Source organism: Amphiprion ocellaris, chromosome 13, assembly GCF_022539595.1.
Source record: "Amphiprion ocellaris isolate individual 3 ecotype Okinawa chromosome 13, ASM2253959v1, whole genome shotgun sequence".
In the NCBI taxonomy this organism is placed as follows: domain Eukaryota; kingdom Metazoa; phylum Chordata; class Actinopteri; family Pomacentridae; genus Amphiprion; species Amphiprion ocellaris.
Window position 1 is genome coordinate 28820622 of NC_072778.1, and position 25523 is coordinate 28846144.

Genomic DNA, 25523 nt, shown 5'->3' on the forward strand with positions numbered 1-25523 from the left:
ATCCAGCTTATGTACTGCAACCTTGTGTAAACCTATGAGACTGTATGTTCATTAATATACACTGTCCCATCCAAATAAACAAAGAAATGATATGAAATGAAATGAGTTTGGAGGCATATTCAGAAAAATAAAAGTTGCTACCAAAGTCGCACAACAAATATACAATAAGTAGAGAAGGAGTTGCTGTAGCTGCTGTGTGTTTGTAAAATATCCAATGTGTCCATGTTGCATTTTAATATAGAGACAGATTTTTTCCCTTTTAAGAGGTTTGATAGAAATTTGCATTTCTTTTTGAACTGTGTGACCGATTAAAACAATATTATCTTTTTAAAAATGCATTTTGGTTAAGTTGTCAAACACATTATAGAGCAATGTGTAACTTCAACAAAAAGGCAAATATTCCAACTTCAATAAGTTATATTACAGAAACTTTATAAATCATTCTGCTTAAAAAATATTCTGCCATCTTTGGCCTCACTAACATCTGCGTGCCTCTTTTGTTATCATAAAAGTCTTTCAAACATTTGATAAAACTATTTTCTTGACATATTTTTAGAACTTGTAGATAATGTTCACCAATATTGTGGAAACGTTCCCTGGCAGCTGGATAGGTAGACAGATGTCCTGAGTAGAACACATTTGCCACAAGAGTCTAATGTTATTTAAACGATAATTGTATTGCAAGCTTTAAAAACACTTTAAAATCTGAACTTTAGCAACCATTCTAGATTTATAATCAATTACAGGTTGCATAAAAAGCACGAGTCTTCACGACATATTTCTCCAAATGAAACTGCAATTTGCTGGAAAAAAAAATTGCGACATGCTGCCGTCCCTAAGTAACTCAGTCTGGCCACCCCTTTAAAAACGGTCAACAAATAAAATCCGCTGTATGTAAGTAAAGTGTTTGAAATTGTCCGGTGAATATGGCTGAAATATGATTTGTCATTGCTGTACAAACATTATTTTGTACTGACACACAATGACGTCTTTGTGAAATTCAGTATCTGAGACAAATCTTTCTTCAGAGAAACCAGGCATGAGCCTTTATCTGCTGGTACGTTTGATTTGAGTAAGTAGCTGTCCTGCTGGGCGGTGCTTTACGCGTTACATCCACAATTTGGCTCACAGAGAAGCCCCGCCCCTTCAAACTGCTTTGATAATTAAAACAGGCACACGGTCAGCGTTTAAAGCCAGCGCTGATTGGTTGACACCCTTTCAGTTCAGAGAGATTGTCAGTCAGCTGGAGCTCTACGAAAACAACAGTAACTTGTTTTTTTATCTTTCGAGAATTTCGGCTTGGACCTATTTTTCTGCCCCGTTCCTGTTACTTTCAATTCGCCATTACAGTGCCTCTTGGTGAATTATTTTACAGAGAGGGAAGCGAGAATGTAGTGTTGTTATTGGACACCTTTTTTAATCGATAGGTAAGCAAGCTAGCATTAGCTGATGTTTAATTGGTTACTTAGCAAGCACGCTAGTTAGCTACCTGTCGTTGCTGGACTCAGCTGAGTATCTAAACTGTAAAGTAAGTCGAGACTTTATGACTCTTCTCGTGTGTTTTTTGCTTTAAGTCAGGTAACAGTAACTTATGCTGGCTTTCTAGCTTAGCTTCCTGCTAGCGCGGTTGGTTAGCAACAGTCACTAAGCTACCCGTGCACCTATTAGTCTCCAAGGTGACGGTGGTTGTTCCTCCATCCGTCCATCCCATCAGCCGGGTTTCTCTATCTGCTCTCTGTTAGCTCCTACTGTCAAGACAAACCCCGGTGTCCTGTTTTTTTTTTTTTTTTTTTTTTTTTTTTTTTTTTTGCTGTCTGGAGCTCCGTGGTGTGGATGACTAAGCTTGCGGGGATCCGAGCCTGTTGCTGCCGGGCGGGCCGATGCTAGGAGCGCGGAAAACATAGCGGTGTGGGTCGGTGAGGAGATGTCAGAGCGGGGATGCCGCTTCTTGGAGACAGTGTTGTAGTCGAGGGTTGCACACAGTATACCTACCGCTGGGACTTGGCATATACACTCTCGGAGGAACGTTTCAGCCTAACAAGCAGTGACACATTTATGGATGGTGGGGTCGCAGTATGCCCACCCCCTCAACTACTACCACACCACCGACTGGAGGGACTAGCAGCACCGGAGGAGAAGAGGGGCCCATGTCTGCCACCTCCACCTCCTCTGTGGGCTCCTCTTTCCGGTTCGTGCCGGCTTTCTGCCTGGGCGTGGTGGCAGCAGTAGTGTTTCAGCTGGCCTGGGGAGGCCTGACCCTCACCTCTTTCTTCTTGAAGCTTTTCATCTATGTATCCTTCGCCCTGCTGTGTTTCCTGGCTGGGAGCTTTGTCCTGCTGGTCCGGAAGAGTCCTCTCAAAGTCAGCTGCTTTGACAGAAACAGGAGGCAGTCAGCTGCACGGCTGGAGTTCTTCAACAAGCTCATGGTAAGATGCTGCTTTCTCCTTTGTTCAAACTCATTACTGACATGTAGAACAACTCTGACAACACTCACACTCCCTGTGATCTCACATCAGCATTACTTATCAGCGTTAATTGTCAGCTCTTATCACTACTTAAACTCACAGGTGGGCAGGAAAACAGACTAATTCTACTCACATCTTATTGCTTTTCTGTCACAGCACACATTGCTGGTGAACCAAATCTGCTGCACATTTCATGTATTCCATTTTTTGCATCCTCCTTTGCTCCCATCAACAGTCACACTTCCCCGCCCCTGAGTTATTTTCCTTCCATCTCCATGTTTCTCCCCTCTCTCATGCTCGCTCCCTGTCCTCGCATCCTCCCCGTGTTGTTCTATAATAAATGAGGTAGAGTCATGCTTCTGGATTTAGACTAACTCACTTCACACACACAAATATGAATACACGTTTGCACAAGCACCCAGTAAATGGTAATGTGTTCTTCAAGGAAAGTGATTGTGTCCTTGCAGCTTGCAGCACAGCAGCTGCCTTTCAGCTGTGTTGTTTGCTGCCGATGACTTATTGATGTTGACAGTGGGGGCATATTGTCACAAGCATTTGTCTGGTCGACATGTTGCACGAGCTATGACTAATTTGGGCTGCTTCTTTTGTCAGGATTTTAGGCTCATTAAACGCACAGTTGTCCGGCTCCTCTTCCTTCCCTTCTTGTTGTTGCCCAATATTTCCTGACTTTATGTTCTATGTCTGTATGTTATTGAAGCGAGGAGAAGTGATCTGATGCTTGTTGTTTTTCAGGGTCGTTTTTCAGTGCCAGTTCAGGAGACGAGCCAGAGCAGGAGGGTGGTGGTGTCACACAATGTGGACAAAACCCTGAAGGAAGGTAATGAATCACCTCTGCTCAGGAGGTGTTTTATGTTTAGTCCATGCTGATGTGAATACATTAGGAGCTGATTACATGTGGGAGGTTTGGGTCAGTTGTGACCATTAAATCTGACAGTAAAGCAAAAAGCAATAGATAGGTAACCTAATGACCAGAGGATTCCCGGTTTGAATGCCGTCCTTGTCAGTCCCCTGCACTCTCTCCCACATTTGCTGTCACTTTTTAAAATAAAGTCAAAAATGCCAGGGGAAAAACATGTTCATCTCTTTGGTTTTCTGTTAATGCTGAAGGTATCTCTGAGATCACTTGAGTGTCAAATGTGAACATTTTTGTTTAAAATTTTTACATTTGATGTTCACATTATAACACAAGAATTACATTTTCAGATGTGTAACATAAAAGATGCATTTTCACTTTTATCAGCATTAGGTTTTACAGGGTTTTGGGCTTGAATTGAAGACTAAAGCAGCATCTGTATCTACTTCTTAGATTTTATGTAGTTACTTTCTGCCACGTAATGCACTGCTTAATTCCATCAATGGCTTTTGCCGTAAAATATAGAACAAGTGTTACCGGTGCTCTGTGGTATCAAATGTGGGCATGAATTTTGCTTTCAACTGTGCTTGTTGTAGCTATTTGCAGCCACAACATAAATAAATAAATATGCCGTAGAAACAGGCAGGGAATTTGGTGAAATAGAGCAGGGGAGTGACATACAGAAAGGGTCTGGCTGGTCAGGAATTGAACTGAAGGCACTCTGTTGATGGCATTTGCACCAGTGTGGTATCCATTCTAAGCCACTCAGCTAGAGGCTCATCTCAACATGTCAAAAGTGCTTTACATTTTGTCATGTTCAGTGTTATCAAATTGAAACATTAATATTCTAACAGACAGTTTGGTATGATAATGGAATGCTCACCTCTGGCATTCATGTAAATGTGTAAATTACCATTTTGACACAGAGCATTTGATTGTGGTGATGCAAAAATGATCTCATTTTACTCGTCACTGGTGAATACACTGTTAAAAGAAGTGTTTTCATTCAGTGTCTACACAGCCCTCAAAGAGCTGTGTCCATTTCACTGGCACTGAGTGTCTTGGCTCGTTCATAAAAACGATTGACTGTCTGTGACTTCTGTTTTTGAGAAAACTGCTGACTGATGGAGCTCTGTTTCTATCAGTAACCGTGACCTGTCACTGATCCCTCCCACTCTTTATACCAGTAGAAGGCCGTGTTCTAAAATCACACAGCGTTGGCACACACCGACACACACACCGACACACACACACACATATGCACAGTCAGTGGATCAGTATGTGTGGCTGTCAAGCAACAGATGGCTGCAGGATTTACTGCGAGGGTGTGTATTTGCACATGCTCCCGTGTGTTTTGAAAAGGTCCTTTGGTTGTCGTGCGGCACAAGTTTATGATGACATTATTAGGTCTGCCATCCAGACCTGCTGTGTCAGTGAACTGGCGAATTGAAGTATCAATTTGTGTGTCTGCTCAGTTATTTAAAGTGATGCATTTAAATCTGGTATTATATCTTGCCGTAGTTGTGGAGAATAGTGTATAAAACAGCAAATAAGAGACCACTTAAAAACACTTTCCTAACTCCATGTGAGATTCTTGGGAATAGTTTTTGTTGTTGATGAATGTGAGGTCACGGGTTGTATGCCAGTAAAATGTTGTTTGAAGTACAAACGGAGAGATGGAACAAATCCACTAATGCATGATTGATTCTCGTCTGCTATCAGAGCAGTCGCTTTTCCATCCTTCCTCCTCAACCATTTTCTACAGCAATCCTCACAGTCGCGGTGGCTGGAGGCTAGCTGCAGGTTAGCAGTTTGTGTTTCAGGATACATCGTTCTCACACTGGCTGTAGATTTACCAGTTGGCTTAACTTGCCTATCTTTGTAGCATGAGAGGAGGTCCAAACTCAAGCAGACTAACGTATATTCCTGCCAAAGCTGACTGTTGTAGATATTTTACGAGAGAAAGGGAGAGAGATTTTGTCTTCTACAGTGTATCAGCACCATACATCAGATCCGATTTATTAGTCATGTGTTGTACTGACGTCTGTACTTCAGTTACGCTCTTAAAGTGTGAAGATGCGAAACATTTAAAAGATTGATTTGATTCACATCTTTTACAAAATTCCCCTTAAGTTCTGATTCAAAGATAGAAAAGTTCCCCACTTTTTTCTTCAAAGCAGAAATGAACCAGTAACATTGGCATGCAGTAATTACAACAATGATGTTAACTGAGATTTCACAGTTTGATTTACTCTTTAACGCATAAAACAATGCCATTTTGGAAGACAAGAGTTTATGATCTTTCTGTGGTTGCGCTGTGTTTTTGCAGTAATTGTGTATCTTGTACAGTATGTGAAATAATGAGTGAGAATGTGGAAATTTTATCAAAACAGTTGCTTAAATTTAGTATCTAAAAATGTAAGCTTTATAATTAGGAATTATATCGTCCACTCCAATCCCAATGTCTCGTCTAAGGCCAAAACCCTAAAACTTCAGACTTAACTGACCTCACCGCTGTAATGCTTGAGTGTTTGAATTTGTGAAGACTTGAAATGTTTGACTTGAAAAACAACGCATCTCATTTTAAAAAGTGCTTCTTTTTTTGGCCTGTGTTCCATTTGCTGTTTGCTCAGTTGATTACTCCCTGTTGGTGATGTTACAGTGTCAGGAAAACTGTGAACATCAGTAAATCCTGTGTTTGACTGAAAGTAGAAAGCAGCCAGGTGCCCCTTTACACTTCACAATTTGACAGTGGGACAGATGTACACATTAACACAATGAACAAAATAAACCTCAAAGTCTGTTAGTGAGAAGATGAAAACTGGGCTATAACTTGATAGTTACTTGTCAGTGAGATGTCGCTCTGTTGCAACATCTACTTGTAGCCGGACATTAAACTGATAGCAGTAATTTGGAAATCAAATCTGAAACTGTTTACTTTGTCTAAACCATAATTGCAACCTCTAAATATTCTGTGCCACGCTGTTTGAACAAGCAGAGACACTCATATTTGATGCCTCATGTTCAAAGCTTCATGTACACTGTGAATGTGTACACAAGCTGCGACCTGAGGTTGAAATCCACCATCAAAGCTGCAGCCTTCTGCCTGTGTGGAGTTTGCATGTGTTCTTCATGAGTTCTGCGTTTATTCCCGTGTGTTTTCTTCAGGTGCTTTAGCTTCCTCCTACAATCTGCCTCTAGTTACCTCATCTAAATGTGAGAAAACTGTGTAATGAAAGTAAATGAACAAATGAACAAAGCATCATCCACTTTTCATATGCTGCACCTGGGTTTTAGGGAAATGAAACCGTAGACTCTTCGTGTGTTGCTCAGTAGTTCATTGGAAACAGTTGGGACAGCTCTACGTGTTCAGAAAACTTTCAACCTAAAAAGACAGTTGCTAATAGAGGACTGGCATTTTGTGCAATACAATAGTATAATAGCACTTATCGCTGTATATTATCTTTCTTTGTTGCAGCTTGCTGTCTCTGTGGTGTTAATATTCTAGCAAAAATTAGCTTCCAGTTTTTTCTCCATCCCTCCCCAGTGTTTGACTATGCCTACCGAGACTACATCCTGTCCTGGTACGTTCCTCTGAGTCGTGATGAAGGCCAGTTGTGCTCCATGCTGTCAGAGGACTGGTGGCAGATGATTGGGCACTTGAGATCCAGGCTTGCTGACATAGACATTGTCAACGTAGTGTGTTACGACAGCATCCGAATCCTGCACACACATTTCACTGACCTCAAGGCTGCGTCTGCAAGGTACACAAACACACACGTGTGTAGTTAACGCTGCATTAGATATAATAAAACCAGCAAAATAATGTGTTGCTTGTTGTTTTATTATCGGTGCACATAAGCTCCTAACTGCAGCTTTCTTTGCACAGAGGTGTGACTCACTGTTGTTTATCAGGAAATATGTTCTACCTTTGATTTGTTACAGAAAAGATTTTCCTCCCCATCAGTGTCCATACCAGGCACCATTATTTTGTGTACACCGATGGAGTGAAATTACTGCAGTTCAGTACATCGTAAACAGCATAAAAATCCTCCCTCTGCATCTGCCGGCTACACTTTCACAGACAAAGAGCAGACAGTGATGATTCACACATCATCTGGTTTTATTATCTCGGCAAGTCAGGCGAGACTTATGATTTGATCACACTACAGAGATGTCTGCTCTCCCTCGTCCTCAGTAGTTTGGGAGAGATGCAGCCGCGGTGTGTCTTGTTCACTCACATTTTGGAGGCAAACACACTGGGATGTAACACAGCTGAGTTATGAATAATGATGATCGCGTTAGCTATGCCAGTCACTGCATCTCATATAATATAATCTGATGTCTAGCCGTGACAGAGTAATGCCTCAAAACGGCTCCGTCTCTTTCTGTTTATGTCTCCGCTCTAATCGGTATCTTTTTAATGTGTGCATCCAGACCAGAGGAATGTGCTCGGCCGTTTCCTCTCCATCCCTGTTTGGTCAGTCCAGACTCAGAGATGGCCTTTCTCCGCTGTGTAGCCAGAATACTGCTGCTATGTCTGCTGCCACAAAAGGATGCCAAGTCACATACACTACGCTGCTGCCTCACAGAAGTCATCACTACTAAAGGTACTATGTGTATTCCGGTACTGTATCGCAGCCTGGTTGTATTTGCAGGGCGCCACACTAACTTTTTTTCCACAGATGCTCCCTGCTTAAGCACCAAGTAAACCACTACACAACAAAATACATTCATTTTTCCCCTTTGTAAGTGTATTACTGGTAATTGCTTTGGTAATAAACAGCCGGTTTACAGTAACAACAATATGCTGATTTAGTTTAAAAGAAAAGGTCACAAAGTGAAGTAGTGCTTTAAGAGGAGACCTTTACCCCTCTTAATAATACAGGAGCTCGCTGAAGACTTGATTTCGGAAATTTTGGGGGATCTGTAAAATATTGACAATATGCTACTTTTGCATGCATTTCTATTTGTCGTTACTTTCATAATTACAGATCGCGCATAAAATTTGACTATTATTGAAGTATTATTTTTGCATGAGGACGATTTTTAAAAATATTTTTAATAAAGATATCAACATGCATGCAGTTCTTGCCATTACTGCTGAAGCATAGCAATGCAATATCATGAACTTCACTCATTTTAACTCTGAGCACGAAGACCTTATTGTAACCTTTGGGTTTATTATTATACTTTCTTCGTCCAATGAAAGAAACGCATTTTGAGGCCCTACAAATACTCAAAAAAGGTGTGAAAATTTGCACACACATCAGGACCGGCAAAAAATTTGATACTTTGGGGAATGGCACACCTATGTGCCAAAATGGCTCAATAGCCCCCCCTGGAAAATTGCAAACATTTATAATAAGAATTCCTTGTATTTCCAGAGGGTCCTACGCACCTTTGGTGCTCAGACCCTCATTACGACCACTACATGTGACCAAGACTTCTGAAATTTGGCATACATATGTAACTCGTCAAGACGTTCAAAACTGTAATTGACACCCATGCCCAAAACACAACAGGAAGTTGGCCATTTTGAATTATGTGTCATATTTTGGACAATTTTGAACCAATTTTTGGACATTTTCAAAGGCTGTAAACTCAAACGGGGTAACCCCGAGAGAGCTGGATTTTGGCCAGGATGTACAACATGCATGGGTGATAAAAAGTTATCAAAATGCTCAGCACAGTCTGAGGGCGTGGAAATGACGGCTGGCGGAATTTCGATGTTTCGCCATGAAACAGGAAGTACTGTCTAACTGGCCTGTATGTGCTCCAATCTGCCTGAAACTTTACATGTGTGATCAGAGTCTGGTGCTTGTCAGACACATAAGCTGAAATACTCTCAGTCGCAGTGCCACCAGGTGGACATGCTAAATGTTGTTTCTGGGGTTTTTTTGACCTCATGAAAGGGAAGAGTGTGCTTCCTTGAATGTTATGGAATACTAGGAGAAAAAAAATCATTAAACTGGAGGAGCTGCAATTCCATCAGTGCATCTTATTACGGAGTAACAGTTCCACTGTGTAAACATGATGAAACTGATTCCACTCTCTGCCCTCGTTGTCATCAGTGATGATGAGTTATTTGTCTCTGTCATTCTTCCATGACTGGGGAATTAAACACATGCTGGTAATAAATTTTACTTATGTTTAATCACACTTTTCTCAGCACATAAGCACATTATTCACATGACAACAAGAAATCACAGGCGTAAATAAAAGCACTAATGATGTCTGCTTTCCATTAAGGTTCTCCAGTTCCACGTCCCCGGTGATGTGCATGCGCACTCTGGCATTGTTTCTGTGGACAATCTGATTGAATGGAGCATTTGTTAATGTGATTAACTCCTGTACAATAATGTTGTGTGACCTTTTGAATTCAGTTATAATTATGGTGTAATTATACCCGTGTTTTTCTGCTTTGAATAGTAATAGATGAAGAAATGCGGCTTTGTTACCTAAAGTGTAACTTAGTACTAAATCCACTTTATGAAAGTAGTAAATCATGTGTCATTTGATCATTGTCCCATTTATGCACATTTATAATGTTTATATCTTTGTGTGTGTGTATTTGTTCTCCAGTGTTGAAGCCTTTGGTCGAGGTGCTCAGTGATCCAGACTCCATCAACAGGATGCTGTTGTCTCAGCTGGAGCAGAGAGAGCAGCAGGCTGAGCAGCAGAAGAAAGCCTACACCTACGCTGCCTCCTATGAAGACTTCATCAAACTGATATCAACTTCCACTGATGTCGATTTCCTCAAACAACTCAGGCATGGGAGCAGCGGCAACCACACCCACATATACATATTTATATATACTCCCAAACAGCTCATTAAGCTGAGGCTGTCTCTTTACCCACAAAGAAACCATACTGTACATGCACATGATATCACACGTGTTACCCAGACACCGTTAACTACTGATCTGTTTGATGCTGAGGGGTTGCCATGGGAACAGACCGTGTCTCTGTGGCAATATACTAGATCTTAATGCGGTGTAGACATGATGCTGCTATATGGTTTTGTTAGTCTGAGAAATAATGACTGTGTACTGACTTGTTGCTGAAAAATGTATTAGTTCTATACACATAGAATACATTTTCCTACATTTACATGATGTACTTCATGCATCTCAGTTAATATCATGTTTGCGTCAGTGGCAATCAGTTTTTTCATCCAAGGCAGTCCATTTAACAACTGATGGATTTTTCTCCTCTCCATGTCTTTGTAGGTATCAGATTGTGGTAGAGATTATTCATGCCACCACCATCAGCAGCCTCCCACAGCTCAAGAAGCAGAAAGGTACAAACAAAAGAACATTTTGCGTCATGACATAAAAAAATTCAAGCACAGCGTTGTTTCAATTTACAATCCACAACAGCTATGTAGGAGAAAAATACAACTGTGCAGTTCTTCACTTTTCTTGTTGTTGCAACACCTCTGAGAGAGCTGAGTGATCTGATGTGAGCTTTTGTGTCAGTCATTTTCTGTGTAGCCTGTAGACACTTAGTTTATCCTTCTCTCAAAGTATGTTAAACACAAAGAACTGACAATGAAAACTGAACTTTACATTCAAGGTTCAGAACAGCTGTAAGAGGCCTTACTTAAGACTAATGTAAGGATTCACATTTGCTCGTAATAACAAGCCAGTGTTTAGTAGATGTAGTAGATTTAGTAGTTGATTTTTTTTTTCTTTTTACATAGTTTTTGTTGGTATTTGCTTCATTGCATTCTATAGTTATTGTCTTCAGTCGCACTGGTTAATTTTACATTTTGATATGTTTATTTTTACATAATGCATTGAGCTGAATTTCAGACCTTTAGATAGAAAGATAGACTGATGGCAGTGTGACCCAGTGTTTCTCAAAGTGTGGGGTGCGCCCCCCTGTGACGGCGCAGAGGCATGACAGGGGGAGTACGAACAACTGGGAGGAAAAGGTCCGTCTACTAATAAAACTAATTAGCTGAACTATTGTTTTAACGTCAGCCTGTTTTTCACGGAGCACAGCAATACTCAAACTGCGCCGATCTAACTTTCCTCTGTCCTCCATGTTCTGTCTCTCTTAGAGCGAAAAGGCAAAGAGTCAGCAGCTATGAAGGCCGACCTGCTGAGGGCCAGAGATATGAAGCGATACATCAATCAGCTGACTGTTGCTAAGAAACAATGTGAAAAACGGATACGCCTGCTTGGTGGACCGAACTATGAGAACAATGAGGAGGGAGGAGCGGATGACGGCGATGAGCCTCAAAGTCAGAAGGTAAGAAGAGCCTTTTAAGACTGACATGAATGTGGTTGAAGGTTTATGCTTTGGATAAAATGTGCTCCATGTATCATCATGACTTTGTTCTCTCTGCTCTCCTCATCCAGATTCTCCAGTTTGATGACATTATGTGTAATCCAGGCTACAGAGAACATTTCAGAGTTTACATGGAGAGAGTTGATAAGCGAGCTCTGATAAGCTTCTGGGAACTGGTGGAAACATTGAAAACTGCCAACAAGGTAACCTGTCTGCATGCATTCCAGAGGGTTTAGCTCAACACTACTTTTGGTTCTGCCTGTAGAACTAAAAATACAACTGTCAGCATGGAATGTTTGTATCTGCCATCCGCCCGAGAGAGTAATTACACAAACACTGTCAACACAACAAGGCCTATGTCATAACTACGGCAACTCGATGACAACATCCTAGGTTTACCTGCTGTAGCTTTAACCATATTCCTAGTTGCTAGAGCCAAACATCTAAAATGTCACCACTAGATTTGAAAGTACAGTTTAAAGGCAAAAATGCAAAAATAAACAGTGCTGGTAGAATTAATTGACTTTGTATGACCTCATTTGACAAGGGCTTGAATGTTATGAATGTTTATTTATATTTTTTAAAGTCCTACATTTAAGCTTTGAGTTTTGTATATTCTGAAATGACCTTTCTCGTGAAGAGAAAACAGGAATGCTTGATAATGCTGAAAGGGAATTTCACAGGTTTTGCACTGTTCAAAAGGTCTTAAGGGCTACTGATTATGACATATTTGATAAAGCCTGGAATAAAATTTGAAATTGGTGTCAAATGCTGCTCTTCACTGTAATTTTTAAAAACATTTTTTGGGCCTTTTTCTTCATCTATTTTTTTTAATCTTTATTTCATAGCGGCAGTTGACAGGGACAGCAAATGTGAGGAAAGAGAGTCTGGAATGATGTGTAATAAAAGTTCCCCAGTTGGTAATCAAACCAGAGACTCACTGCTCAGGGATTTTGTACCCTAAACAATTGGGTATTGGGTCACTTCAAGCGTAGCTTTCTGTGTGGTTTCCTGGGACAATTGTGACATGCTTCAGAATAGCTACACACTACTTTAGCAAATGTCATTTGCACCAACAGTATTTGCCAGTTAAATGTTAAGTGGATGTTTTTTACTGTGGAATGATGAGTGTTAGTACATTAACATGGTGGAAAAAGTACACAAGTAAACTCTTATTTGTTTGTTAATGTGTGTTTGACAGAGTGAGGTGCCCCAAATTGTAGGGGAAATCTACCAGAAGTTCTTTGTGGAAAGCAGAGAAATTCCAGTCGAGAAGTTTCTCCTCAAGGAGATCCAGCAGAGTCTGGTGGGGAACAGAGGAACACAAGTCTTTGTTAGACTTCAAGAACAGGTAAATGCTGACTTTGTTACTATCTCCAGCTGTAGACTGTATACTATAACATTACAATTGCATACTTAAATGTCACCGTGTTGGTATGTTCTACACTGAAACATTTCTGTCGCTCTCAAACATCGTCTAGGTGGCTGAGACGATGAGAGAACGTTACTATCCCTCCTTCCTGGTTTCTGACCTCTATGATAGGCTGATCAGACGAGACGATCAGCACAGCCAATCGCGGTGTAGCACAGAAGAAAAGGAGGAAGGGGTCAGACACATAAAGAAATAACACATGCACACACTTCTGACCATCATCTGTTGATTCTCAAATTTGTCTTTTTTGTAGATTTATGCAGTCTTTATTGTCTGAATGTGTATCTGTGTGTGTGCAGTGTCAGGGTCTAGATGCAGGAGAGGAGGTTGGAGATGAGGGCAGTAAAGGAATCAATGAGCAGGCCAGCTATGCTGCTACTAAACTGCGCCAACTCTATGACAAACTGGAATACAAGCGACAGGCCCTGGGCTCCATCCAGAACGCACCCAAACCAGACAAAAAGGTAACAAAACACAAGCAAATGTGCTAAAATCAAACAGCAGGACAACATAAAACTCACAATCATGATGTCAAAATTAATGGAACGCTTCCATCATGATACCTCAAACTTGTCTGCAGTATCAGGAGGTTGAATCTGTAGCTGGTGTGAAATTTGAGCAACTACTAAAAGCCCAAATATCTGTGGTTTTAAATGTAAATGTGCATAAATTTTGAAAGAATTGTGCAAAAATTTCAACTATACTCCTGATGTAAAAAGCAGATCTTTTTTTTAAAGTTATATTTTTGGCCTTTATTGTGTAGGACAGTGGAAAGAAACAGGAAACGTGGGTAGAAGAGTTAGGGAATGACATGCAGTAAATGGCCATGGGCTGGATTTGAACCTATGACTGCTGCGTCGGGGACTGTAGCCCCTGTTCATGGGTTGCCCACTCAGCCAGCTGAGCTATCTGGGTGCCTGAGGGTGGAAAAGCATATCTGAGCTGAATCCTGCTTCACATTGCTATTCATTTTCATGTCATTCCTTAATTTAATTATGCATGCATCCTAGTTAAAATCTGTCTCTCGTGTGTGTTCGTAGATAGTGAGCAAACTAAAGGAAGAAATTGGAGCCATGGAGAAAGAACACAGTGAACTCCAGCAACATATCACAAGGACTGACTGGTGGTGTGAAAACCTGGGACACTGGACGGCTACTATTACTACTGCTGAGGTAACAGTGATCCCATTTATCATAACAAATCACACATTGTACATGACTTTAAAAGGTAGCCATCTATTATTGGTGACCCTATTTTCTACTTGGTATCAACATGGTTTTTTGAAGTTGGTGTCATAAAGACACGTTGGGCTGGTCTTTAGGTTAAGATATGTCTAAATCTGCCCTTTAAGAGTAGTTTAATGCAAACTAGATGGTAAAACTCTAGTAAAGACTGACTTATATTTAAGGTAGCTACTAATCTACAGGCTAACTCTGAGCTAAGAGCTATTTCCATGGTGACACTTTGTTATTCCAAAAAAGTAGGAAAATGTCTCAAATCCCTTGTGGTTTGGGGCTAATATTGTGGAATAAGCAGTGATGAGAGTTTCTGAAGACTCATTAGGACTTTGCAGTTTTTTTGTATTGTTACAGTTTCTTTCCTCAGTTTTCCCAGAGGAAGAGGCTTATTGCTGGAGTAATGTGAGCTGATGATGCTAGGGTTGTTCTGGGCAACCATGTTTTTTTTAACTTTGAAAAAACATTAAATTACCCACAATTCGGTACAGGATTAGTTCTACTGAAGATAGTCCAGCACTAAAGTTGCAACTTTTCAGCAGATCAATTTGGATGTCTGACTAGACTGTGACTGTATGGTATAGTGATAACTATAGCCAACATCTGTCTTTTTGAAGCTGACCCAAAGCAGTGTTCTGATTTTTGCATCCCATAAACATTCAATGCAGTCAGCTAAACCATTTAATGAAACAGGGCTTAAGACTAACTTTTTCCATTGGTTGCACTGGTGTGACAAACATAATTTTAAAATTTTTTTGTACTGCAAAAATAAGCAAAAGTGGTGGACTTTGGCATTGTGTTTTTATGCTGAGAATGCCATGACACACTGTGACAATGATCTCTGTTTATTGTGAAAAAAAACAAACATAAAAGAAAAACAACTATGAAATAAACTACCTACAGGGGGCTGACAATGTGCTCGGACACCGGGTGTGGAACTAACAGCAGGGCTTGGTGGTGGATTTATTACTTACTGTTCATTCATACTTACTGGGGAGCTACTGGCCTACCTCTCCCAAATGAAACAATCTGCCGACCCCTCCCAAGTCCAAAAGTGACCTGATGCCCCACATGGTTTTGCTCAGATGTGGGGCATCAGCCATGTTTACAAATGGCATATGAAATGAGACGGGATAATAATGTGTGACAGCAGGAAGCAGCCAGAGTGCTGCAAGGTAGAAAATGAAAGTAAACCCCATTATCAGAATGGAAAGACACCAACAAAGTGCATTAAGGACATTAAAACATAACATGCAAAAAGACAAAATTCATTATTATCTCTAATAAGGCAAATAGTAAAAAAATGAATCAACTAAACCACCATGAACAAATGTCACTACTGTATGCACACTAACTTTCATGAAACAAACTGCAGTGACTCAGCACACAAATTATTGAAGTACCTGTGAGTCAAAGTTCAGGGCACAGCAGGGTAAATTACCAGAGCAGTAGAGTGGAGGAATCGGCCACAGCAACTCTCAGAGCTGAAGTTTGCTGGTCTGCGATGTAGCGCAGAATTTGGATGTGGAAAAAAGATGCTACACACTCAGAGAGTCAGCTGGTAAATGCCAGGCACTTTGTAAGACCTATGAAAGTATTGAGTTGTACTTTATAGATTTTGGTTTGCCCTGCAGAGTGTGCAGGGATCTTTAACAGCAAAGAACAAGCTGTCTTCAGGCCTCACAGAATGAATAACAGGGAAAGTGGAATAATTTCTTGTATACAGTTCAGCTCAGAATGTGAAAGCAAATCAGACGCAAGTCATGCAGCACAGACGATACTTTCCATATACAGCACTTTAACTGAGATAATTCATATCTTGTATATAACACATTGACTATTTACTTGTACTGGTGAGATCATTTTCTTACCCACTGTCTTGTGACTTTCTAACTGAATGGAGACATGATTTCACGGCCCCAAGAAAAGTGTAGTGGTTCTAAATTAAGTGCGCCGACACATGCAGAATGTAGCGTAGAGCCACTGAGACACTGTGTTACTGTGTTTGTGTTTCAGGCTACAGAGGAAGGCGGTGAGACTGTAGCTTCTTACAGTGTGTGTGTTAGCCTGGTGGAAGGGGAAGAAACGGCCAACAGTCGCTGGGTAGTCCAGAGGAAACTCACTGAATTCCAGATGTTGCACCGCAAACTAACCGAGGTAACACAACACCGAAGCTGCATGTGTGTTAAACGGCTATCACCCTGCTTTTTGCAACGCATACACCACTACCAGGGTTTATCCTGGTTCAGAATGGAATTTAGGGGGAGACCATGCATTGTGATAATCATGACTGGTACATGTACAGTAAAAATAACAAGTCTATGTGATTTATTTTTTTTTTGACAGGAATCTACATTTTCCTGTTGTTTCTGACCGTTTGAAAAACTGAAATCTTGAATTCTTGAGTAAACAAAAACCCAGTTAAGAAAAGTGTTTGAAAAAATATGTTTTTAAAAATCTGAACTGTTGAAAATCCTTTGGCACTGACTGAAGATTATTTTGAGGAACACAAAAATTCTATTATGCTGGGAAAACACTGACTTCTGAGAAACTGTTGCCTTGATGTTTTAAAGCTTCGCCTCTCCTCCACATTGGATCATATTGTGTGTCACTGCAGCACTGGGCATGAGTCTCCCTCTACAGCACTGCAGTAGAAAGGCTGGAAATATGACTTGATGGATTTATTGAAATTACACGCCACTAAAAGCAAAGACTGTAGTCCATTTGAAGCATTTCCAGCCTCCTCTCTGTGATTAAATGAGTTTCCAGTACCACAGTAAATTGATTTAGATTGATTATGATGGCCGAGAGATCTGGAGAGTTGCCTACTTTCAGTCACTATATCAACTGTAGAGTCTATTTTATAGTGGCTATTGACAAATGACAAGAGTAAACTAAATATTTGTTTACAAAATGTGATATGCCTTCCATTAATGTAAAATCACAGTTTAAACTCTGTTTTTCCTTCACAGTGTTTTCCGTCGTTGAAGAAACTCCAGTTGCCGTCACTCAGTAAACTTCCCTTCAAGTCCATTGACCAGAAGTTCTTAGACAAAAGCAAAACACAGCTCAATGCCTTTCTCCAGGTAAACAAGCACACAATAGAAGCTCTTATTACACTGTAATGGATTTGTGCCCCTTCATATCTACAAGTTAATGTTGTTAACTTGACCATAAATACACTTTTTTTTTTGTCTTTTGTACCCCCACAGTCCAATCAGATGAGCTGATTTGAAGTGCTTTTTTGTGGGATGTTATTTAACACCAATAATTATATAAAAGTAGACACTGATCTGATCATTTTTCAGACATTTTAAGTATCAATGTCAGTGTGACCAAGTTTGAATTCCCATGATTACCACCTGAAGTGTCAACTTGTTCTGTTTTGTTTATTCTTTACCTTTAAAGTATTTTTCACCATTTGTCCAACACTATAGCTAAGTTCTAGATTTTCAGGCTAGTTTGAGCTACTCAACAGTCTCCTCTTGTTCCACCTTGATAAATGAAGACGTGTACCCTGGACTAAATCTGTGCTTCCACTGTCTCCTTGTGGTACATAATGGCAGCTGCTGCTGATGTCCTCAGCTCTGTGTTTGTGTGTGTTGTAGCGTCTGCTGAATGATGAGCGGTTGTGCCAGTCAGAGGCTCTCTATGCGTTCCTCAGCCCATCTCCAGAGCACCTCAAGGTACCCACATTCTCTGATTTAAAATTTATGTAACACAGGGATAAATTATACATGTGACAAATGTATACTTTAGAAAAGCAATATCCCTTCTCAAAGCTACCACATATGCTTTGTTATGCTTTTAAGCTCTGTCTACTTTAGATTTATTGCAGTAAGTATCTGCGAAGACAGGCTTTGTTTGTTCATTCATAGCAGATTTGGGAGCTGAGGTTTTAACATTCCTTCACTAGACTGAATGATTCAAATAGCTCCATGTAATGCAATGCCTCAGGATAATTGTGTACTCAGCATATAGTCAGTTCCATTCACTCTTGACCTGTTTTTAAACCCAAAACGTGATGAAGCATTAGAAATCGATTATTGCTGCATTGAACCAACAGTCATGTCCTCCTGAACTGAGGCTTTATTATTACTTAAGCCTGAAATGATGAACTTGCAATGTGTGTAGTAATGAGTTACACCAGATACAAACCACAGAATACCAGATTACAACTGCAGCAGACACCAAATAATTACTTTATGTGCTTGTATGTGTGTTTTGTGCAGCTTCAAAGGCAGCATAGAAAAGCAGTGACACAGTTGGTCCCATAAAGGCCACCAGTCATTAAGATGAACACATCAATACCACCAGGAGATGTACAATAATTATACAATACTGATAATTTACCATTTCCAGCCTTCCGGATGGTTGGTTTTTTACAGAGGAGTGTGTCCATTGCGTGTAGTACATTGTATAATAATATCTTGTTCCGTGTTTGAAGGTCATGTCTATTCAGAAGAAGTCATCTTTCTCTCTGGCCTCCTTCCTGGAGAGGTTACCTGGAGACTTCTTCTCCCATACTGAGGTGAACACTCATGCATAGCTGGTAAAGCAGCACTGAATTGTGAACCGCTGTAGTCGTCCTGCATCCTTATTTAAATTGTTTGTGCTGTTTAAAGGAGGACGGTGACGATGACAGCGACTTGTCAGACTACGGCGATGAAGCAGACGGACGGAAGGACGCCCTGGCCGAACCCTGCTTCATGCTCATAGGAGAGATCTTTGAACTCAGAGGAAGTGAGCAGTTTACTGACTTGTCATGAATTCTAACTTCATCTTAGTGAATTTAACTGAACAGCTTCCTTCAACCTCTCTGTCTGTCTTTTTTTCTCAGTGTTTAAGTGGGTGAGGAAGACTCTAATTGCACTAGTCCAGGTGACATTTGGACGAACTATCAACAAGTAAGTACTAGTGTGTTGCTATTTGAGTTGTTTTTCAAAAACAGTGTTGAGTAAATAGAAACAAACTTTCGTTAAATTCCCTGTAATACACTCTGTGAATTTTAAAAAAGGTTGCGAATAGACTTTGTCTCATTCATTTGTCATGATTCTGATTTGAGCAAACAAGGAACTTCTTTTAGCCAGTGTTGCGATTTTATGAATGACAATGTCTCAAAAAGGAAATAGCTCAATAACCATTAGATTGCTATAAAATTTCATACAGACATTCATGATTTCAAGATGTTGATCCCTGATAACTTTAACTACCATTTGTTATTTTTAGTGAAATATTTCAAAAACATTTTGAATGAATTCACAATCTGGTGATTACACTCATGACCAAGTCATGAAAAAATTTAAATAAATCCGCATTACTATCAGCTTTACTTTCTGCTTAGTGTTACGTAGAACATATTTGCATGATAACATACTAATTAAAATCAGTGAACATGGTTAATATTATACTACAAAGTTAACATGATGACAATAGCATTTATCTCAAGGTGCCTTTGCACATCCTCATACGATGCCAGCCTGGTTATAGACTTGTTAAAAGGCAACAAGCAGCCTGCTAGGTAGCAGTCCATAAGAGACCACCTGTTTATTGTCTTATTGACCGACTTGAGACTGGATCTAGAGGCCAAGTGTTTCATTAACCCATTCTATTGTGCTTAAAATGTATACTTTGTGATGACTTACACTGACTGTATGTTTGTCTGATGTCAAAACTTTGATGTTAACATCTTCTGTGTTTTATTTTAGACAGATCCGGGACACTGTAAACTGGATCTTCTGTGAGCAGATGTTGGTGTGTTACATCAGTGTGTTCAGGGACACCTTCTGGCCCAACGGCAAATTGGCACCACATGTGAAGGTCCGAACTGATTCTGAACGCAGTGAAACAAAGGAGCGGGCGCAACAGAAACTACTTGACAACATCCCAGGTAACACGTGCACCTATGACTTGTAGATCTTAGTCGACCATATGGTGCCCCTTTGCAGCAAATTAATGAAAGTTTCACGTCCCCAGAATGTCTCAATTGTCAGTTAACAACACTACAATAATAGTTAATCTCGTCATGGCTGAATAACCTCTGGTTTTATTCATGTTCTAAACAAACTGTTTCAGTGTCTGTAGCTTTAAATGAAGCTGGGTTATTGCTGTCAACACACCTTTCCATGGTCTTTTTACTTAGCAGTACTACAACTGCCCTACATAGTACGTAGTGTATCATGCAGAGTGCACACAACTAGGACAGACTACTTTGTCACAATAATGTGCCTTAAACTTTGACCATCGCAGACCATGTAGTGAGATATGAGCTGCCATCTGGCTGTATGCTTTCAGTGGCTAAACTTATTTACGTATGTAATGTTACAATGCTACAATGCAGAGGATTTTGGGTCAGAGGATTACAGGCTGCAAAATCTGACCTGGTATTTTTTTTTAGCATGTTACATTTGATGTACTATGTATTGGGACAGGCTAGATCATTTTCTGGCGTACTATGTAGTGTGGAAATATTGTTATTGGAAGACTCCCTTGGTGTGTTCTCTGTTTAGTGATTGACAGATGAGAGCAGCACAGATGACAGCACAACAGCATGGTATTCTGTCTTCTCTCTGGCTACATGTTACAGGGAAATATTGCCTAATTCACAGCTTGTCTTTTGTTTTACATTCATGTGTGGTGAGTTTTGTCAAACAATGTTGTGGTTATAAAATCTACTGAGCAGAAGCTGAAGTGACTGCTGGTTTACATGTAGTCTTGATGGGCTGCATTTCAGTAATTTTATACTTGTTCCATTGTCTGACAATGGAAACAGAAAAATATGTAAATGGGAACCGCTTTGTTGGGAATTCAGTCATATTGAAATGAAGTGCATTTGAGCAGAATAAGAACAAACAGATGTGAACACCGGCTGAGTTTAGGTTGTGTTGAAGCACAACAGGTGATATAAAAAGACATAAATCTATCCAGTCCTTAATTGTTTTAAAATGTTTTTAAAGTTTCTAGTAATTCTAAATGTCCCTTAGCTTTGCAATTTTGGAAAGTGCTTTGTCCTGTGGGCATGCGTTCAAAAATCGTGGTAATGTTAGCCACATTTGCTGCACAGCATGCTAACACTAAGGATTTGCCATCAAAAATTAAACTAGTCCACTGTGACTTCAGTTCCTCAGATGCTGGGAGTGCATTAAGACTCTTGTGTTCACTCCTGCAGCCAACAGCAGGACATTTGCTGTGTTTCATAGCGTCTCAGCCACAAGTAGAGTTAGCAGAAACCGGTTCAGAACGTAAATAATCCCAATGGACAGGCAGGTGATCTTTCTGAATGTCTCACCTTAGAAACAACAGGCAGTGAGGGTCCAGGATTATGCAAAGTTTTAGCTAGATGGCCGATTTTCTACAAGGAAACTATATGAAAGTTGTAAAACTGGGAGTTACCGCTTTATTTTTTTACACCTTCAAATTTATAAAACATCCAAAACACAATAAAAACTGATTTTCACATGAGAATTTAAACTGGTCACTACTTTGCTTTATTTCAGTGATTTGTTGTACTATTGTCACAAATGGTCTTCTTCAAAAAACATTTGTGTTTCAGCATTATGTTTTTTCTGTTATTTTAATCAGATGCACTAGCGAATCTTGTTGGCCAGCAGAATGCCCGCTATGGAATCATCAAGATCTTCAACGCTCTGCAGGAGGCTAGTGCCAACAAACATCTCCTCTATGTAAGAATAGCACATAATATATCAAAAATGGTCTTTGTCATGACACCAGATGTCATTATTAGATAATATAAAACTACAGCCACTAACTTATGGTTTGTCTCCCTGTCTTTTTAGGTGTTGATGGAGATGTTACTCAAGGAGCTGTGTCCTGAACTCAGAGCGGAGGTGGACACCATCTGAACACATGAAGCAACACACAAACAGAGTCTTTGGCTGAGGCTCTGCTGGTTCATCTTTCAGGCCTTTCTGTAGCTGACCAATCAGAAACTGCCACGTGAGACAGCGAGATGGTCTTTCGGTTAAATCTCAGGCAGAAAGCAGCAGTGTTGGTCAGAGCTGAGACGCACTCATTCTGTTACTTTGCAGTGAGATGATGAAAAGCTGAGCTAACACTTGGCTGGTGGTCGACTTTGTTGTGGTACAGATCTAAAGCTGCCTGTCTGAACAGGGAGAGACAAGATGGGAATTAAATTTCTTTCTATTCGAACAGCAGTCTGACTGGACTCATTACATTTGTACCAGAATGCCCATGTTCACTAAAGAACAAATTGTATTTTTGACATTATGTTACACACATCTGTTTTTTTCCTCAATAGCACTGAAATACCAGATCTGTGCCAGAACAATATGAACTAATTTTTTGTTCCAGTGTAAATCATGGCAGTCTAGTAAATGACTTGATTGTTTGGACAATTTCTAGAACAGATAATCTGCAGACTTGATTAAATACATCAAAGACAGCTGAAGTTCAGACTTTGTGTTGCTCTTTAAAGGCAGCCGGTGTTCGCCGTCGACCACGGACCTCTGAACATTCCTTCCACACACAACCTGAGCAACAACACTTGTGTTCTGTGATTCTTGTTACGGCTTATAATTGTGCAATATGATGTCATGTAAAAGTCATTGTGATGATTTTATTTATGATTATTCTTGATAGATTTTATTTTTACCAAAAATTGTTTAGAGAGCGTTTATATAAGCAATAAATTGTAAAAGTAAAGTTGTGTATTGTTTGTATTTATTCAAATATTTTATTAAGTAGAATGAATTGAGAGTTGAATATTGTCCATAAATATTCAAAATATAAATGCAGATCATTGACATTTGATCATTATATAAGCTGATCAAGTTACAGCTTTGACTACATCGAACTTTAACTTTGAAATCTACAATATCAGACAAGTCAATTAAATATACTTACCAAGTTATACCAGGTTTGGTTTAAATCTAAGTTAAAGTAGTGAATACACATGAAAACTGCTGAAGTGAAGAGGGGAGTATGTGTTTTTATTTATGTTTATCCTGACTTGTATGCATTTGTATATACACCGATCAGGCATAACATTATGACCAGCTGCCTAATATTGCCCTGGTCCCCCTTTTGCTGCCAAAACAGCCGTGACCCATCGAGGCATGGCCTCCACTAGACCCTGAAGGTGTGCTGTGGTACCTGGAACCAAGATGTTAGCAGCAGATCATTTATTGTCCTGTAAATTGTGAGGATTGGACTTGTTTCTCCAGGACATCCTACAGATGCTCAATTGGATTGAGATGTGGATAATTTAGAGGCCAAGTCAACACCTCAAACTGCTTGTTGTGCTCCTCAAACCATTTCTGAACCATTTTTTCTTTGTAGCACAGTGCATTATCCTGCTGAAAGAGACCACAGCCATCAGGGAATACTGTTTCCATGAAAAGGTGTACATGGTCTGCAACGATGCTTAGGTAGGTGGTACGTATCAAAGTAACATCCATCCACATGGATGGCAGGACCCAAGGTTTCCCAGCAGAATATTGTCCAAAGCATCACATTACCTTCACAGGCTTGCCTTCTTCCCATAGTGCATCCTGGTGCCAGTGTTCCCCAGGTAAGCGACGCACACTCACCCGGCCATCAACGTGATATAAAAGAAAACGTGATTCATCAGACCAGGTCACCTTCTTCCTTTGCTCCATGGTCCAGTTCTGATGCTCACGTGTCCTTTGTTGGTGCTTTCAGTGGTGTACAGGGGTCAGCGTGGACACCCTGACTGGTCTGCAGCTATGCAGCCCCATACACAAAAAAACTGATGCACTGCATATTCTGACACCTTTCTATCAGAACCAGCATTAACTCTGAACAACAGTAGCTCCTCTGTTGGAGCAGACCACATGCATCAGTGGGCCTTGGCCATCCGTGACCCTGTCACTGGTTCATCACTGTTCCTTCCTTGGACCACTTTTAATAGATACTGACCACTGCAGACTGGGAACACCCCAGAAGAGCTGCAGTTTTAGAGACGCTCTGACTCAGTCGTCTAGCCGTCACAGTTTGGCCTTTGTCAGACTGGCTCAGATCCTTATGCTGGCCCATTTTCCTGCTTCTAACACATCAACTTTGGGGAAAAAATGTTCACTTGCTGCCTAATATATCCAACCCACTAACAGGAGCCATGATGAAGAGATAATCATTGATATTCACTTCACCTGTCAGTGGTCAGAATGTTGTATCTGATTGGTGTATATATACACATATGTAACTATTTGTTTCCTTTTATATGATTTTACAAGCCTCACGGTGGTTAAATAAGATGTAATGGAGAACACATGATACTGCAAAGTCAACAGCAATGAAGGCAATATTGTCATTTTGCCATATCTGCAGTGTTATTCAAGTACATTCGTGTGAAACAGGAAGAACTTGGTTTTTAAAAACTGCATCTGAAAGCGTTCTGGGCTGCTTTTATTTAATCACCCTAAAAACAACATTGTAAAAGGTCTCCTCTTCCTCTGACATGAATGCAACATGTGTTCCCTACAGGGTGGGTAGCCTCTCAGGAGGCAGTGGGTGTGAACTGTTCCTCACTTCTCCTTAACCAGCCCTGCTGCACAGCTGAGCCCTGATCTGTCAAGGTGGAGGCAAAAAAACAGAAGTGTAGCACTTTGCTATCAAAATAAAGGTGGGTCACTGAGGAGGAAAAGACTGGCTCACAAAACAAAAAACAAACAAAAAATCCAGACGATTTGTCAATTGGTAGTGGGAAAATTCCATCAAGTAAGAATAAACCTACACTTAATATATGTTCATATAAGTGTGAAAACTTCCAAATGTGACTGAACTGGTTCTGGTTCAGTTCTTTTAATCAGTTTGAAAATACATTTAGCTGAACAGAGTGTAACTTGGTTAGGACACTGGCCAACAGTGGTGGAAGAAATACTGGAATACTTCACTTATATAAATATACCAATGCAGCCATGTAGAAATACTGAATTACAAGTAAAAATCCTGCATGAAAGTCCTACCTAAGAAAAAGTACAGCACCATGTTGTAGCTGCTGCAGCTTGTCAGTAATTTTGGGTCTAGTGTTTCTTATTTTCCTCGCTTCACAATATCCCACAGATTCTCCACAGGGTTTAGGCCAGGTGAGTTGGCACAAGCAATCAAGCACAGAAATATCATGTTCAATGAACCATTTGGTATTAATTTTGGCTCTGTGGACAATTGCCAAGTTCTGCTAGAGAAGGAAATCTGCATCTTTATTAAGCTTGCCAGCAGCT

General features: G+C 40.2%; 1 protein-coding gene across 1 annotated transcript; it reads left to right on the forward strand.

The window, feature by feature from the left end:
- Positions 1 to 1215: 1215 nt before the first annotated feature.
- Positions 1216 to 22986, forward strand: snx25 (sorting nexin 25). Its single transcript, XM_023288951.3, has 21 exons — positions 1216 to 2426; positions 3219 to 3303; positions 6887 to 7103; positions 7777 to 7949; positions 9925 to 10111; positions 10572 to 10642; positions 11408 to 11598; positions 11709 to 11840; positions 12839 to 12988; positions 13119 to 13244; positions 13369 to 13533; positions 14110 to 14241; positions 16321 to 16461; positions 17277 to 17390; positions 17913 to 17990; positions 18752 to 18835; positions 18930 to 19047; positions 19145 to 19211; positions 20013 to 20194; positions 21886 to 21986; positions 22101 to 22986. Exons 1-21 carry the CDS (start codon positions 2076 to 2078, stop codon positions 22164 to 22166), a joined length of 2931 nt encoding a protein of 976 aa, XP_023144719.2. The 5' UTR covers positions 1216 to 2075; the 3' UTR covers positions 22167 to 22986.
- The last annotated feature ends 2537 nt before the right edge of the window (positions 22987 to 25523 follow it).

Excerpts from the sequence above, each read along its gene's own strand:
- snx25 (XM_023288951.3), top strand. The coding sequence starts at position 2,076 with ATGCCCACCCCCTCAACTACTACCACACCACCGACTGGAGGGACTAGC. Across the intron at positions 3,304-6,886 it reads GGACAAAACCCTGAAGGAAG|TGTTTGACTATGCCTACCGA; the intron begins GTAATGAATCAC and ends ATCCCTCCCCAG. Across the intron at positions 7,104-7,776 it reads CTCAAGGCTGCGTCTGCAAG|ACCAGAGGAATGTGCTCGGC; the intron begins GTACACAAACAC and ends GTGTGCATCCAG.